Raw genomic sequence first — 16,841 nt, 5'->3', positions numbered from 1 at the left:
AAGACCCTATTAAATATCTCATACAGAGCAGGTCTTAATATGCCCTTATATAGTGAAATAAAAGGGAAATTTCCAAACCAACACCAAAAAGACAAAAGTCACTAAATTAACCCTCACTAAATTCATCTGTTCCAAGTTCACGGGGCGCCTGGGTGGCTCACTCCATTAAGTGTCCAACTCTTGGGTCTTGGCTCAGGTCGTGATCTCACGACTCATGGGTTTGAGCCCCGCGTCGAGCTCTGCACTGACAGCACAGCACGGAGCCTGCTTGGGATCCTCTCTCTCTCTCCCCCCGCCCCCCCATTTGTGCGTGCGTGCGCCCGCTCTCTCTCAAAATAAATAAATAAATAAATAAGTAAGTAAATAAGTAAATAAATAAGTAAAGTTCAAAGTCAACAGTAACAGTTTCTCTGCCTAGAACTTAAAGATATGCTCAATATCGTCAAATGGTACTGCCAAATTCAAATCTCCAAGAGATTAATATCGAATCTGAAACACTTCACAACTGCACTCAGTGAAAGCATATGCCAACCTTCCCGAAAATCAACACTCTGTCTTCAGACAGATCTTACTTTTAATGTATTATATTTTCACCCATAATTAAGATCCAATCCAGGCAAAAACTGGGCCTTAACCTGGGTACTGAAAAAGGAGACTTTACAGATGATTACATTTTGATTTAATGTCCATTAAACAATGGACATTTCTAAGAACAAAGGTGAAAGTCGTTTACGTGAAGACTCTTGGTTAATTCTTTCACCACAATAAGGAAGCCACAACAGTCCGAAGCTCAAAGGCCTAACGAAAGATAGCAGACTGCACTGCCCCCGCGTCTCCTCATGATCCATCCCAAACAGATGCTAGCTCAACATCCAATATGCAGGAGACAATCTTGCAAAATGGGAGAAAAGCAATAACCCTATACTCTATACTAGATCAGAAGCTATGGCTAGCCGCGTTATATCTGTGAGCTCAGGGAACTGAACTGAAGGGACTTGAGACTCTTGGTCCACCACGAGCAGATGACTGTTACGAGACTACAGGATGTGATAAGTAATTATAAAGCTACAATATTAATTACGGTTGCCAGGCTGGGATCTTTGTTGGGAAAAATATTTGAAAATGCATTTATACATTTTACAAACCTTTGACAAGTCTCATCATGACAGCCTATACCCATGACCCACCTTTCAAAGCTACCAACATTCAAAACTAAAACCCGTTGTAAAAACGTCAGAAAATCAGAGTCACGTTCATATTAAATATCTAGAGAACACCTCACTACCATTTCACATCATGTCCCAAAGTTTGGCAACCTAATCTGTTCACATATATACTAGAACGACTAAGATCCCTAACAGCTAGACCCTGACGACATTTGAAACTTATCTACCACTGTGGCAGATCCTATAAAACAATTTCTCACAACTCAAAACTGAATAACTAGGTAAATTTAATGACAGAATTATTACTGACTCATTGAAACATAACATCTTTTACTTACGTCAATCGTTAACTTCATTCACATACTGCTTTATAAAATCTCCATGGATTCAAACAAGTCCTTAATAACTCAATCAGCCAAATTACCAGTTTGATGGCCTATGTATAACTGTAATCTTCATTCATGTCTGTCACTTTATGAATGTATGATAAGCTGAAACAGTCTTAAATATTTAATGCAATATATTCTATCTTTCATTCAAGACTGTGGGCTCGTTCAAGGATGGGAATTTTTTTTTATGTTCACAATCAGAAGAACCGTATCAAGCACTCTATCATATGCCATATATTTGTTACCTTTATTCTGCCAAACAATTTTAGGAGGGGACATTATAATTTAATGGACGAGGAAACAGATTCTAAAAAATTAACGCGTGCTCAAAGCCAATGTGATAGTCTGGATGATTTGTCAGCAAATATCTAGTCCAGTCCCCTTCTCACTGAGTTGATAATGCAGTTTCTTAACCTCAGTGCTACAGACACTCGGGGTAGGATAATCATTTGTTGTGGAAGGGCTGCCCTGTTCATTGTAAAATGTTCAGCAACGTTCCTGGCATTTACCTACTAGATGCCACTAACTAATACCCCTTCCCCTCTAGTTCTGCCAGACCCAAATATCTCCAGATATTGCCAAATATCCAAGAGGGGCAAAATCACCCATCGTTGACAATCACGGAGCTAATGGAATGTTAGCAGATGGGAGCAGAGGCCTTACCCATGCTGAGGCAATCAGGCTTGGCTCTGGCACTCTGGTGACCTGCCATGAGAAGAGCATGCTCCGAGTAGCTGCTGCCCCTTTCGACTGAGCCCAGCAAGAACACAAAGATCTAAACCCACCTGCAGCTGGTCTAGGTCACGTTCGGCTAAGCCCAATCAACAAAATCTCAGCCCCCATACAGCAAAGGCTAAAGAGCACAAAAACCAATGCTTGTTATTTTAAGCCAGTAAGGTTTAGAATAGCTTCCTTTGGAGCATTATTATGGCAATTGCTGACAAATACAGCCAGTAAGGGAGTAAAGCCAAGATTCAACACTGAGGCCTGTCTGGCTCAAAACCCCACTACTAAACAACTATGTCAAAGAGTTTTCTCAACGAATTAATATCCCTACCTCCAGGATGTGTTTGGAATACAGCAGAGATGCAATATAAGTCTGCTTTGTTAATAACTGTAAGTATTAATAAATATCAATTTTGAAAAAAATTTCAGTTCATTTTCAATATGCTACTCATATTACCTTCCCCTTCCCACATCATTAAGCCACTGATTCAGAAACGCTACAAGGAACATTATACCACACTATTTCATTTCTCAAACACTAAATCTGAAACTTTCTTCTCCTATCAGTCCCAGAGCTATACAGAACCAAGTCCAAAACAATACCTCCAAATTAACACTTACTTCTATAAAATAAGTTGCTACGTGCAAATGCAAAGGCCAAGTTTAAAATAAAAGCTTAGTAGTGTTTGAAAGAGTGCAGCCTTCACAAGGTTATGAACAAGTATCTGTGGTACATCTACCATTGACCAGACACTATTCGAACCAGCAAGAAGACAAAAAGAGACACTATGCCCACCCTCATTCTGCATTCTGCAGATCCTGCATTCTGGTTAACGCTTCTATAGCATTATGGCATTTTTCAAGTGCTTTTCATGTATTAACTCACTTACAACTCCTCATAAACCTGTGAGAGACTTACTATCTCCTTAGAGATGAGAAAATGGAAAACCATAAATGACAAATAACCTGCCCAAAGTTACAAAGTAAGCTGGCAGAACCAGCCTGCAGTCTGGGTCTGAATCCATCCTTTCCACTACTATGTCACATGCCCCTTCGAAGTTTTAATAATTTGTGAGTCAAATAGGATGAATTCACTCACAAAATCAAGCTTAGACACAAACGGGAAGGGTGGAAGAGAAGCATAATTCATGATCTCTAAGATATACTAAGTGAAAAAATGCCAGAATAAGAATGCATGTTTGTTTCACCGTGGCCAATATCAAACTCGCAATTCTGAAATAAATCTTTTCCCTTACTGCCAAAATCTGACACATTCCCTTGTTTTACTTTAATACTTTTTTTTTTTCAAAAGCTGACATAAAGTTCCTAATATAGGTCATAAAACAGTTGCTACTCATTTGGTATAGATTAATAACCTCAAAGAAAAAAATTCTTAAATTTTTATGACAAGTTTAATTATCTTAATTCTTATAACAGGATTCTTACGTGAAACAGAACTTAAATTCTTATAACAGAAAATTAAAATTAGGGTATTACAAAATTATCTGGAGAACCAGCATGGTTTTATATCCGTTTCTCTCCTCTCGTGAATTGTAACCGAATTTCTCACTTAAAAATCATGGTTAAAATAGAAACTTTGGGGTGCCAAGAGGCATCTGCAACTCACACACACACCTGCCTGTCTGATATGCCCACTCCTGGATGTGTAACTTCAAACTCAACCCCTCTCCATCTGAGCCTCCACCTCCCCAGAGGGCTCCTGCCTCAGTCTTTCCACCGCAGGCACTAATGATTCTATTACTCCAACTGCTCAAAACATTCAAGCTCTACCTGACTTCTTCCCCTCATACTCGATACCCAATCTACCCGAGCAAGTGTTACCGGCTCTAAATAGCGGGATCCAAGAATTTCTAAGTCCTTTTGTTCAAGCTCCTCTTCTGCCCCCTAGCTGTGTCCCTGTTGCCACCACTGCCCCAGCAGCAAGAATGAATCGTTAAAACCCAGCTAACTAGTTCACATCACTCCTTGGCTCAAAACATGTGACCCAGAATAGTGTCTGAAATCCCTGCTGGGTCCCACAGCCCCTACAGGACACGGCCCCTCTGCTAACTCTCTAACCTTGCATCTTACCACACTTCCCAGGCACACTCATGCCTGTCACCGTACTTGCTGTTCACTCTGCCTGGCATGTTCTTCTCCCAGATAATCTCCATGCCTTCCTCCCCATCACTTGGTTCACATCTCTGCATTCCCTCCATCTGAGAATAGATACTTTTACTATAAGTACATAGTCACCAGTTAGATGCTTAGCTCATCTTATTTTCTGCCATAGCACTGGCTGCACCTAAAGTAAACATTCATTTGTTGGTTGTGTGTCTCTGGACTGCAATGTCTGCTCCGCAAGAGCAGAGGCACTGTGTAATTCACCACAGTACTTGCTTCCTGGAACAACGCTTGGCAAACGAACCACCTGTTAGCTCGGCTTATTCTGATGATAAACAAGTAAGAGCAGTGCCCCTCAAACTTCACCATGCATCAGAATCATCTACAGGGCTTGGAAGGCAAATGGCTGAGTCTTGCCCCTGGAGTTTCTGATTCAGCTAGACTGGGATGGGGCTTGAGCGTTTACAAGTTCCCAGAAGGTAGGGGTACGATAGTCCTGGGAACCCCATTTTGAGGACCTAAACAATATTTTGCTGCAAGACACCTGTCAGCAACAGGATTTGACCATGGCAGTGAATCCCAACTGGCAGAAGAAAGAAATAGAGTGAAAAGATACCTCCAGACCCACACTATAAAATATATCCCTTCTGACTTAGAGGATTGTATGATACAAGTCTTAAATAATGCAATATAAATATCCCTTCATTGCACAGGATTTTTTCTTTTCCAGAAGAATGGGGACCAGGCAGATGAAGGTTATAGTCTCTAACAAGGGCTTATGATCTTACATATTCTATGTTAATGACTAGTGTTGAAACTTTATCCTTTCGAGTTTAAACAATGAGATGAGAAGGCTGATATGCTTTAGGAGATACTGAAACACCAAACAGCAGTAGACTCGAATTGGGACAGCTGCCCAAATCACAACTTCCTATCTCTAGGAATCATTCCAGTCCTCAAGTGCGGGACCCGAGAGACCATGTCTAGGTTATGTTATGTAACCTCCCATCCCCAGTCATGGCAGATTGGTCCAAAACACATTTTCTCTCCTAAGAACCTGAAGTTTGAAGATAAAGTCTGGGAGGCACTGAAGCCAAATTATGTTAAGAGCAAAGAGAAAGTCCAAATTCCTGATGCTGAGCTTCTCAAAGCTGCACCACACTTGCTCTCTCTCTCAAAAATAAATAAAATATTAAAAAAAAAAAAAGAAAGAAAGAAAGAAAGAAATGCAACTTGTGAAATGTCAAAGCTTCTTTCCATTAATCCAACTTAAGGCATTTACTTTCCATCTTCCGACTAGTATACTGTCCATATAATCAATGAGTCTTAGAGTGTACATCACATTTTGACCTTATAATACCAACTCCTTGCAGAATAGCTCTCTGAAACCTAGCAAAATACCACCAAATCGCCTTTTTATTCAATAGCTGGAGCCAATTTGTATAAATACTATGTATATAGGGAGTACGTGGTAAACAACAAAAACACAGGTTCTTGTTTTAAGTACCTTGTTTTCTGTTGGGGGAAAAATAAATTTACAAGTATCAGATAGTAAATGCCACTGCAGAAAAATAAAAAGACTTACGTGAAACAACGAGTACTAACCAGATTGCTTTTAGAGAAAATGGTGAGGGGAGTGCTCGCTGAAGTAACACTTAAACTAAAATCTTAAATCAGTGTACAGCTAACCTAAAGGTACTTAGGCTGAGAATACACCTGACTTGTTCTAGCAGCCAATGTGACTACACTGTATTGAGGAAGAGGACAAATCACTTAAGATGAAGTCAGAGAGAAGAACCATATGACGTACGTAGGGCTCTGTAACAAACACAAAGAGTTTGGAGCTAAATACAAATTAACTGGTACAGGACAAAGACGCTACTTGCTACAAGATGTTTATGGAGTGTAGCTGAGCAAGAAACAAGAATGAAAAAGACAAAACACAAGAAAAAAAATTATCAGGAGTGCTTGTCATACAAATTTTAGATCTGAAAGGAACCTCAGTTGTCACATAGTCCAACCTCTCATTTTACTGAAAGGATGGCGTGGCCCAGGCTGCGGCTTCTCTGCAATCGGGTTAAAGATGAGCAGAGAACTGTATTTGGTGCTCTCTGTGACGTTAAGGCCAAAGCTGTTTCCGTATCTCTGGCCTTAATTTGAAATCTAAAACCAAGTCTTTACCATGTGCATTTTCAAAAGTGACATAACAGCACTTAAATGAAAACATTATTTTAAAAATGTTTTTAAACTGCCCACGCCAAATTATTCACACCTCTAGTCCCTCACAGGGCATTTTTTTTTTTTTCAGCAGCTGACAATGCTTATTTACCACCAGCTATATCCCTTCCCAAAGTATGTGAAGCAGAAAAAAAATTGAATGAAACAACAAAATATACTTACATCTGGATATTCTTTTACAGGCACATAAAGTTTCTCTTGTAACTGAACAATAGGTCCCACAGCGTCAGGCAATTCTGCACTCCTTTTCTCTGTACTGCCATTTAATGTGTCATTGTACATGTCTTTCCGTACTCTGCTAATTTCTGTTAAAAGTAAAAATTTTAAATGTGTTAGACAAAAAAATATTCTTGCTAGTCCAGGAAAAAAAAATAAATAAAAAAAAGAAGGTAGGGAGGGGTTTCATTGATAAGGTGTTAAAGAGTAAAGAACTATTAACCTATTCTATCATTTCCTGGATTAAGTCTATGTTTAACAGGACCATAGCTTTAATTAATTGTTACCAGGAATCAAATTTGTATCAACGAAATAATATATTTTATTTAAATTAACTTCGGAGCCCACGCTCTTAACCACTATGAGATAAACCTGTTATTTTACCTAATTTCTCCATACCTAAATGAGGCCATTCATTCCAAATGAGAACTTTAGTCAAATAAGAATGTCTATCACACAAAACTAATACCAAAGGCTCTTTTATACTTCAGAACTAATCCGTCTGAATGAGATTTAAACTGGACTACTTCCTTAGCTATCTTAGGTATCTGGATAAACACACGTCCAGTAGATAACACAGATTTTAAGTTCAGAAGTCTAGATTGATACACAAATGTTAGTTAAGGCTATAGGAATAGAAGAGATGTCTTAGAGAGGATATAGGGAGAAGAAAGGACCGAATCCTAGGAAAAGCAACATTTAAGGAGTAAAGAAGAGAGATCCAAACCAAGAACTGGAGGCGAATAGAAGTAAGAAGAGAGGTGTCAAAGAAGCTGAAGAATAACAGAACCAAGGACAAGGTGATCAATAGTGTCAAATGCCACAAAAACATAGTAATAAGATAAAGAGCAAAATAGGGTACTTTGAATTTGACCACTAAGCCACTGGTGATCAGAGAAGTTTCAAGGAAAAGATGGTTAAAAGAGATCAAACTACATTGCATTAATGACTGAAATATAAGAAAGAAAGCAGAAATACCTAGGGTCAATGACCTTAAAAAGAGTTTGGGAGACAGCGCGAGGGAACGCGTGCATGCAAGCACAAGCACGTGCACACAAGTGGGGGAGGGGCAGAGAGAGAATCCCAAGCAGGCTCTGCACTGTCAGCCCAGAGCCCAATGCAGGGCTTGAACCCACAAACTGTAAGATCATGACCTGAGACAAAAATCAAGAGTCAGACACTTAACCGATCCAGCCAACCAGACACCCTGGTCAATGACCTTTTAAAAAGTTCCCAGACATAAATATATTTCTTATAAGAAAAAGTGTAAGAAATCTACTTAAATGAATCAAGACTTGAACAAAGAAATCAATTCTTTCAAGAATTCTTCATTAAGTTTCCAAGATGACGTGTTAGAGGACAGGCCCTGCCCATCGGAACATACTGTCTAATAAGGGTTGTCACTACTAAATTAGCTGGATGCCTCTATAAATGTCGCTCCATGCTACAGAAAGGGGGGAAAAGGCTTGTGTCCATTAAAATTTAAAGGTAAAATGGGCTTTATTTTTATAATGTATTTTGTATACCTTCCAAACATGGAATTTCAATCTGTTGCGATTAAGGAACTATGAAATATGAATGTACAACACTTTAATTTTCATAACTAGTTATTTATATCTCTTTGTTAAATAAAACCCACCATACCAAAAAGGCATGATCAAAGGTGTTCTTACCCGGTTATATAGTCTTAAATCAGTGAAAATACTGTATTACAATACATTTTCTGCTTCAATGATGGCAACATTCATTTTATAACCATCTTATCTCTGAGGTAACAATTTGCTTGTCAAAGCTTACCAAATGTGCGTCTCTGAATAGCAAATGAAATTTTTTAAAAATCAAAAGAATGCACCTTGGATTTAACTACATTATAAAACCAAGACTTCACTCTGTAAGTTCTTTTTGTGTATTTCTATTATAATAATGAATCTTTCCTACTAAACATGTCCAGTATCAAACTAGTGTTGACTTTATATCAGCATGCAACAGCAATTCTCCAAGTTTTCAACCACTAAGTAATAATTTAAACATAAATGTTTACATAATTACATAATTACAGCAAGTAATTAACCAAAGGACATTAGGGAAATTCAATTAAAAGTGTGCATATATCCTTTAGTCCAGGTCTCTATATAAAACACTTTCAATATTAATTTGTTACATTTAAATTTCCTCTTCAGGAACTGCCGAATTCTTGTTACGATGTTAGTAACACTGATATAAAAATCCTGACAACAGCATAAAAAAAAACTATAGATAAAATGTGCTTACAAATATAAATATAAACATCCTAAATGAATAGGGGAGCATATTAAATAAATAATGCACCAAGGAAGTGGAATTTATACCATGAATACAAGAAGAATTCAATATTAAAATCCTATAACCATAGTAATACAAAAGACTAAAAAAGAAAACAACATTAATTCCAGGTAAACAAATTTATCAAACTTAGATAAACCAAGAGAATCAATTATAAGAAAATTCACATAAAATGATTAAATTAAAAATACATAAAGATACAATAATCACTGATCACATCTCCAATTAGATGATAAAATGAAAGAAAAATACATTTGCCATTTAAATTGAATTTCTATAAACATCTGTGTGATTTCTCTGATTAATAACTGAAATTTTGATGAGACTCTGCTGCCCGCTGTAGCCCCAGCTCCTAGAACAGTGCCTGGAGCAACAGCAGGCCCTCGGTCAACACTCCGTGGTCTGGAAGATGGGTGGGTGAGCGAGCCACAGAGAGGTTCTAAGGCATTAAAGTTAAGTCAAGGTTCCAAGCTTTCAAAGAAGCTAGTCTCCTATGGGAAGTATGTGAACAAATAGATACTCCAAAGAAGAAGAACAGAAAGAGGTATAGATTGGAAACACAAAAGCAGGATAATCAACTCTGCCACAGGCTATTAAGGTCAAGAAAGTAGTCCAGAGGGAAGAAACTCTGACCTTTGTTTCTAATTACAGAGCGTTGAGGCAAAGGTACAACCAATATAACTATAAATTCTACTTAAGATACAAAGTCTTTCTACCATGTTTCTTTCAGTCTCTAAGATATATTACTCAATTTAACAACAGAACACAAATTATATACACAACATCGTAGGATGGGAATGAAAAGATGACGAAGTCCTAGTTCTCAAGGATCTTACCATCTTACTGTGGGGTCTAACCAGAGGAGTGCTTAACTGCCTTTATCAACAGCACCCTTCTAGCCAGGCAATCACGAGCACTTCCTGGCATGTTACTTCCAACACTCAGGTCAAAACAAGTTCTGGGGCTCAGATGGTAGGGTAGAGTGTGTGACTCTTGATCTCACGGTTTTAAGTTCAAGTCCCATGTTGGGTGCAGAGACTACTTAAACAATAAATCTTTAAAAAAAGAAAAAAAGTTCTGATTCTAAGAGTAACTGTTTATGTGATTTTATTAACATTTTTTTTTTTAAAGTTTATTTATTTTTGAAACAGAGAGAGAGAGACAGAGCATGAATGGGGGAGGGGCAGAGAGAGAGGGAGACACAGAATCGGAAGCAGGCTCCAGGCTCCGAGCCATCAGCCCAGAGCCTGACGCGGGGCTCGAACTCACAGACCGCGAGATCGTGACCTGAGCTGAAGTTGGACGCTCAACCAACCGAGCCACCCAGGCGCCCCTGTTTATGTGATTTTAGACAAGTCTCTTAACCTCTCTGTACCTGTATCTCACTAATTAGAGGTTGATTACCGAATAACTCAACTGAATCCATTGTTTTCCAACCTTAGTATGCAAGGACCCCAGTTATTATTATTTTCCCCCTTGTAACCCCACATTGTAAAAAGTTTTCTTCTCCAAAGCTTTCAGTCCTAAGTCATGGTAATCAGAAGTTTTTGTTAATGCTTTCCTATCAAGTTGATCTAATCATAGCCAAAATATTACAGAAATGCGTCATGGGTACGGGTAGTGCTTTAGTTCCTTCTTAAGTGGTGGATTTATAGGTGTTCACTTATGAAACACAGAAGCTCTTCATAATTAATATGTTTTATACAGATGACCCTTGAACAACACAGTTTATACTACACAAAGATTTTCTTATTGCATTTACACAAGACTTTCTTATTGACATTTTTTTCCTCTAGATTTTATTGTAAGAATACAGTATATAATACATATGACATACAAAGCACGTGTTAATTGACTGTTTATATTATTAGTAAGGTTTCCAGTCAACAGTAGACTATTAGTAATTAAGGTTTGGAGGAGTCAAAAGTTACACACGGATGTTCCATGAGGGGAGTCAGTGTCCCTACTCCCTGTTCAAGGGTCAACGGTATACTTTTGTTGTATCAAACATTACATGACAATGCTCAAATGTCTGCTCATCTCCACACTACTTTCATAACCTACAAGAGTGGTTCAGAGAACTGAAAGTTCAGAACCACTTGTTCCATCACGTAGTATAAAAATTCCCACCACAGGGGCGCCTGGGTGGCTCAGTCGGTTGAGCGTCCGACTTCAGCTCAGGTCATGATCTCACAGCTCATGAGTTCGAGCCCCACATCGGGCTCTGTGCTGACAGCTCAGAGCCTGGAGCCCGCTTCTGCTTCTGCGTCTCCCTCTCTCTCTGTCCGTAACCCACTCGCATTCTGTCTGTCTCTGTCTCTCTCAAAAACAAATAAACATTAAAAAAAAAAAAAAAAATTCCCACCACAATTACCCCAAAACATCCCCAACATCAAGACAACTTGTTTTAGACATCTCTGGAGCTATCAGTTTATAAATTTTACTGAATCAAAATTCCTGAAATTTCTCTCATTTGCCCACACTCCAAAGTCCACAAAGTACATCAAATGCCTCATTCTTAAGATGATCTTAAAAATACTTGAACAGTTCTATATCTAAGTATCCTCTTCTGAGCTTTAAAACAGCATGGTTTTATTATACCCTCTCACTCATTTAGACATACTACATTTGGCCACGCCCTTTTAAAATGGAAAGTCCTGTACCCCACTCATCCTGAGAACTGATGAGAATGCACACTCCGGCTGCCTACCTCCAGTCCCCCACACTCCAATTCCACAGCGTGGTTAAGGATCCCTTTACCTCTTCGGCTCAAGCGTCCACCATTTCATCTTCCACAACTGTTTGTTTAAATACCAATAGATGATTTAACTTTTTTTCCTGGTTGTTTTCTACTAGGCAACTGCCTTCACAGTGTTCTCTATCAGCTGACATTCTTTAGGGATGACTATTCTGAATCAAGGAGCCAATTAACTAGTTTCATAGCACACACATTCCTGTAGCTCGCACACTGAAATGCAGGCGTGCCTTCTCAACTATCTGATGACATCTCAAGCTAGGTTAGGACTCGAACCCCCTTCTGGACCCACTAGTTTAAACGGGAAATAATCTGTTTTGGATTCTATAGGCTGTGCCATCAAGTTTAGAATGCAAACTTTTCAGCTCCTGAGAATATACACTTCCAGTATTCAGGCTCCTAGAATTGATATTTGGTGATGCCATTTTTTCAAATGTCAGTATACTGAAAAATATTTAAGTCTGAAAACTTGTTTTGGTTATACTACTGTTTCCTTACATTTCTCTGTTTTTAACTACCTTGATTCTTTTTCCTTTTTCAAACGAAACCTCTATTATCAATGAATTCTGCTACTAAGAGGGAAAACAGTCACCACACAGCTGTGGCTCCATGTGACCTGTTAATATTACTTCATCTGCCTTTTCCCTTTCCCTAATTCACCTAACATGACTAAACGCTTTGCTTTGAAATCATTCTTATGTTTCATAAAGCTCAGCTCATTTTTGCCTTTGGCTCTCTATCACCACTACTCTTTGATTAAATCTGAATTACTACATGTGGATCCCACTCCCTGCCACCTTAAAATTTTTTACAGTTTTAAAAAAATCTGAATTACTGGATTAGCTAACAGATCGACCACTTTGTGGAAAAGTAAAATGTCAGAAATGAGGACAACATAAAGAACTATTAGAGAACAGAAAAATACAGGCTGAGAAATCTAAAATATAAAATTAAGTGGTTATTTCCCAAGATAGATAGAGAGATAGATAGATAATGGCTATGTATAAATTCAATACTGCAATGTTGAAAGACTGGATAAAGGTTAGAGTATAATCCTATTTTACCATCTGGTTTAGAATTTTTTCAACAAACTTAAACCAAGAAAATGAAAATTAGGAAATGAAATATGAAAAATATTTACTAGTTCAGTAGTACACAAAAAAGCTATTAAATGATATACAAAAAGTATTTAAAAACGCATGAAATAATTATTTTTAGGATTTTAACAATACAAATTAAAAGACAACTTTTTTTTTTAATATAAATGTTTTTATTTATTTTGGGGAGAGAGAGAGACAGAGCATGAGCAGGGGAGGGGCAGAGAGAGAGAGGGAGACACAGAACTGGAAGCAGGCTCCAGGCTCTGAGCTGTCAGCACAGAGCCCGACGAGGGGCTTGAACTCACAAACCTATGAGATCATGACCTGAGCCGAACCAACTGAGCCAGCCAGGCGCCCCAAAAGACAACTTTTTAAAACACTGAGAACATTTTCATACAAAGCACACCTTATACCCAGTGTTGTGGCAGCTAATCCAATTGTTCAACTGGCTATTTATACTGTTTTAAACATACACATTTTATATTTGCACATCTATCTGCTTTTTCTCTGTGCCTTACATTTAAAATCCACCGATATATTATCTTATCATTGTAATACAGTTGGATCTAAAATACAGAAAGAAATGAAAATGTTAGTGTCATTTGACCATTACTGTCTCATTTTTTTTAAATTAGCATTTTCCATTAATTTATTCAGTAAAGTAAGAGCCACTTATTTATAAAACTATATGCCTTGATGTACATAGCAAAAATTTTATAAGTGAAGTTAAAGTGACAAGCTTTCAGCACTTCAATTGATCTTTAAATGGGCTATTTCCACACTATCTGCTGGACACTAACCTGAACATACAAAAGCAAAGGAAGATTTGTTATTTTAGGTCTTAATTAAATGACTAGCCTCTATTTACATGAAACATTAAATCTTAAAAAAATAACATTAGGAGTCTATTTATAACCAAATAACCACTGTCACCACCTAAAGTGGTGGCTGTTATGTACTTCTGTAAAAAGAAACCTCTAATTCAGAGTTTACTAAATACAGGGAAAATTTTACAGACATTTTGAGCAAAGCAAAACCTAGGGAATAATAGAACTTCATTGTACTCATTTAAAAAAGCCACACCCATAAAGTAAAGAGAAAGCAAATAAATTAAAAAGCAGGTTAACAGAGGATATGCAACATTTAGTGAAATGTGTTTTGCCTCCTTGAATAACCAAATAAACCTAATTTTGAGGCAATTGCTTGGAAACTGGCAAAAAAAAAAAAAATCAACCTATCAATAATTCTCTAATGGGACCTGGGACCCGATTTGGGGGGGGGGGGGGGGGTAGAGGGCAAATTGTATTTTGAACTTCACAACTATAAGCAAAACAATTAAAAACTTGGGGCGCCTGGGTGGCTCAGTCAGTTAAGCATCCGACTCTTGATTCCCACTCAGGTGGAAACCTCAGGGTCCTGAGATGGAGCTAGCTCCGTGTCAGGCTCCACGGGCTGAGCATTAAGCCTGCTTGGGATTCTTTCTCTCCCCATTCTTTCTCTCTATGCACGCCCCCCCCCCCCCCGCCCATGTGTATGCTCTCTTTCTCTAAATATTATTTTAAAAGAAAAATTACAAAATTAAACATCATAGCCCTCCTTTAAATTGCTTTGCAAATTTAATTAACAATTGCAAAAAATTGTGGATAAATTTCACATAAAAAACATGAAAATAGCAAAGGTCTCACAAAAATGTCCATCCTTGTTCCATAATTGCTCTCAGCAGCAGTTCTATATCATGGAAGGCATTTAATAGTAGCTGCACCTCCCTGGACAAGCTCTTTCAGAGGTTACAGAAAATAAAGTCCACTATATAATCCAATTTATATTAGGTATGTGTATTTTCTGACACATAGAAGTCAAAAAAAAGGATATAGCTGTTAACAGTAATCATCTCTGAGAGATGGATTTACAGGGACTTCTGGCTTATATTTCGTATTACTATATGAATTTTTTTTTTACAATTGTAAAATAATAAAGATATTCTCATTACGATGTTAGAAAGTACTTTCAGTCAAAATGTTGCAAATAAGATGGGATACCCTATATAAAATTATAAGAAGTCACTGACTCCCAACTATAAAAATAAACCACAAAGACCTAATTATTTTTTAACATGAGCACTTCCACCATGCTAAAATACTTAACATTAATTCTTACGCGATTCTCGCCAGACTATGAAGTGGATACAATACTCATTTTATAAGAAAGAAAGAAAGAAAAAAAATTAATGCTCAGAAATTTAAGAATTGGTCCAATGTTACAGCTAGTCCAACCAGCTTTCATGTAAAATTTCATAAAGGGCTTTCTGGAATAAGAAGCCCTTAAAACTCACGTTAAGAGATGGTAATTAGAGAATAGAAAATGGGAAAATGGAACAAACAACTCTTAGTTTACTGCCGGCCATGCTCTAACAAGACCAGTCCACTGTTTTACTAGTGACTGCAAAAAAAGTCTTTGCAGCCCTCCTCTTTTCATGCTAACAGAACACAGCTTCAGAGGGTGAAATCTAGGCCTAAGTGCCTAGAAAAGTGGCAGTCCTTAATGAATAAATAAATAGATGCTGCTGGCACACAAAGAAGACACAATAGGCCATTGCAAAGAACAAAACAGAATGGGGGAAAGCATTTTTTAAAGTTAATAAAAACCAGTATTTTAATTGGCATAGGCATCCTTTCTCATTTATTTTTTTTAATGTTTTTATTTATGTTTGGGAGACAGAGACAGAGCACGAGTGGGGAGGAGCCGAGAGGGAGAGGGAGACACAGAATCCGAAGCAGGCTCCAGGCTCTGAGCTGTTGGCACAGAGTGTGACCCGCGGCTCAAACTCACAAACAGCAAGATCTTGACCTGAGCAGAAGTTGGAGACCCAACTGACTGAGCCATCCAGGAGCCCCGGCATCCTTTCTCATTTAAACTGGGTTTTGCTTGGAGGTTACTTTTAAACCTGGTTAGTTTTATATGTTATATATCAAATATTTTTTAGAGAAAAATGTTGTCTTCTGGTCATTTAGTTTTTTAAAATACTCAGGGGAAACCGACCCTTATTATCTCTACATAACATCCACTGTAGCAAATTTGAAATCTGAAGGCTAAGAAACCTAGTTAAGAAACACAGTTAATGGACGTCTGAAGGAGATGCAACAATAAACCAGTAGATGCCATTAGAATCCAGGCCAAAAGTAATACTTGAGAATCCAGCAATGTTTATTAATAACTTTTCCCAACCTTTTTAGTATTTCTAAAAGAACAGGAATAAACTCACAGCAATAGAAAGCAGGTACACACATACAGGGTTGGAAGAGAGACTTTTTCCCATACATTCCTACATGTCATGCCTTTGAGATGTGTAAGCATCTAAATATATTAACTTTTTAAAGATAAATGCTTGCCTTAGAAGATTTTACTGATGATAGCAATAGTAGCGTTATAATCTTTGAGACCATAAGGATATAAACAATTGAATGAACAAATCCATGAAGAAGTGATAGACCTTCCTTAACTGAATTCCAATTAACAAATACAGAAGAAAAGATGGATATAGAAAATTACCATTAGGAAACCACCATAGTAATAATTCTTGCAGGTGAGAACCATTCAATGGATGCTAAAATTAGTGAACAAAAACATGAGAAACAGGGTATCTGTGCAGTGCCTCCTTATAAGACATTTACTAATTACAAAGGAGGAAAGAAACGGTGATCAAATACTATCACCGGTAAGATACATATACCCCTAGTATGAGAAAGGCCAAACACTAATCTGCTGTTTTCTTGTCAAATATGTGTAACCTCAATTTAATCATGAG

The 16,841-nt window shown here is 37.7% G+C and overlaps 1 protein-coding gene across 7 annotated transcripts in view; it reads right to left on the bottom strand.

Moving 5' to 3' along the window:
- Positions 1 to 16,841, bottom strand: part of QKI (QKI, KH domain containing RNA binding) — a 155,067-nt gene that overhangs the window by 109,226 nt on the left and 29,000 nt on the right. For all 7 annotated transcript variants that reach the window (XR_009263479.1, XM_058735854.1, XM_058735857.1 and 4 more), the window contains exon 2: positions 6,806 to 6,948. Coding sequence is in view for 6 of the 7 variants with exons in the window: in XM_058735854.1 (XP_058591837.1) it covers positions 6,806 to 6,948 (143 nt within the window). In the remaining variant the exon portion in view is untranslated. The remainder of the gene's footprint in view (positions 1 to 6,805; positions 6,949 to 16,841) is intronic.

The sequence above is a fragment of the Neofelis nebulosa genome, chromosome 6 (assembly GCF_028018385.1).
Source record: "Neofelis nebulosa isolate mNeoNeb1 chromosome 6, mNeoNeb1.pri, whole genome shotgun sequence".
Classification (NCBI taxonomy): domain Eukaryota; kingdom Metazoa; phylum Chordata; class Mammalia; order Carnivora; family Felidae; genus Neofelis; species Neofelis nebulosa.
Note: the sequence above shows the minus strand (reverse complement) of the source record. Positions and strands in the feature narration are given on the sequence as shown.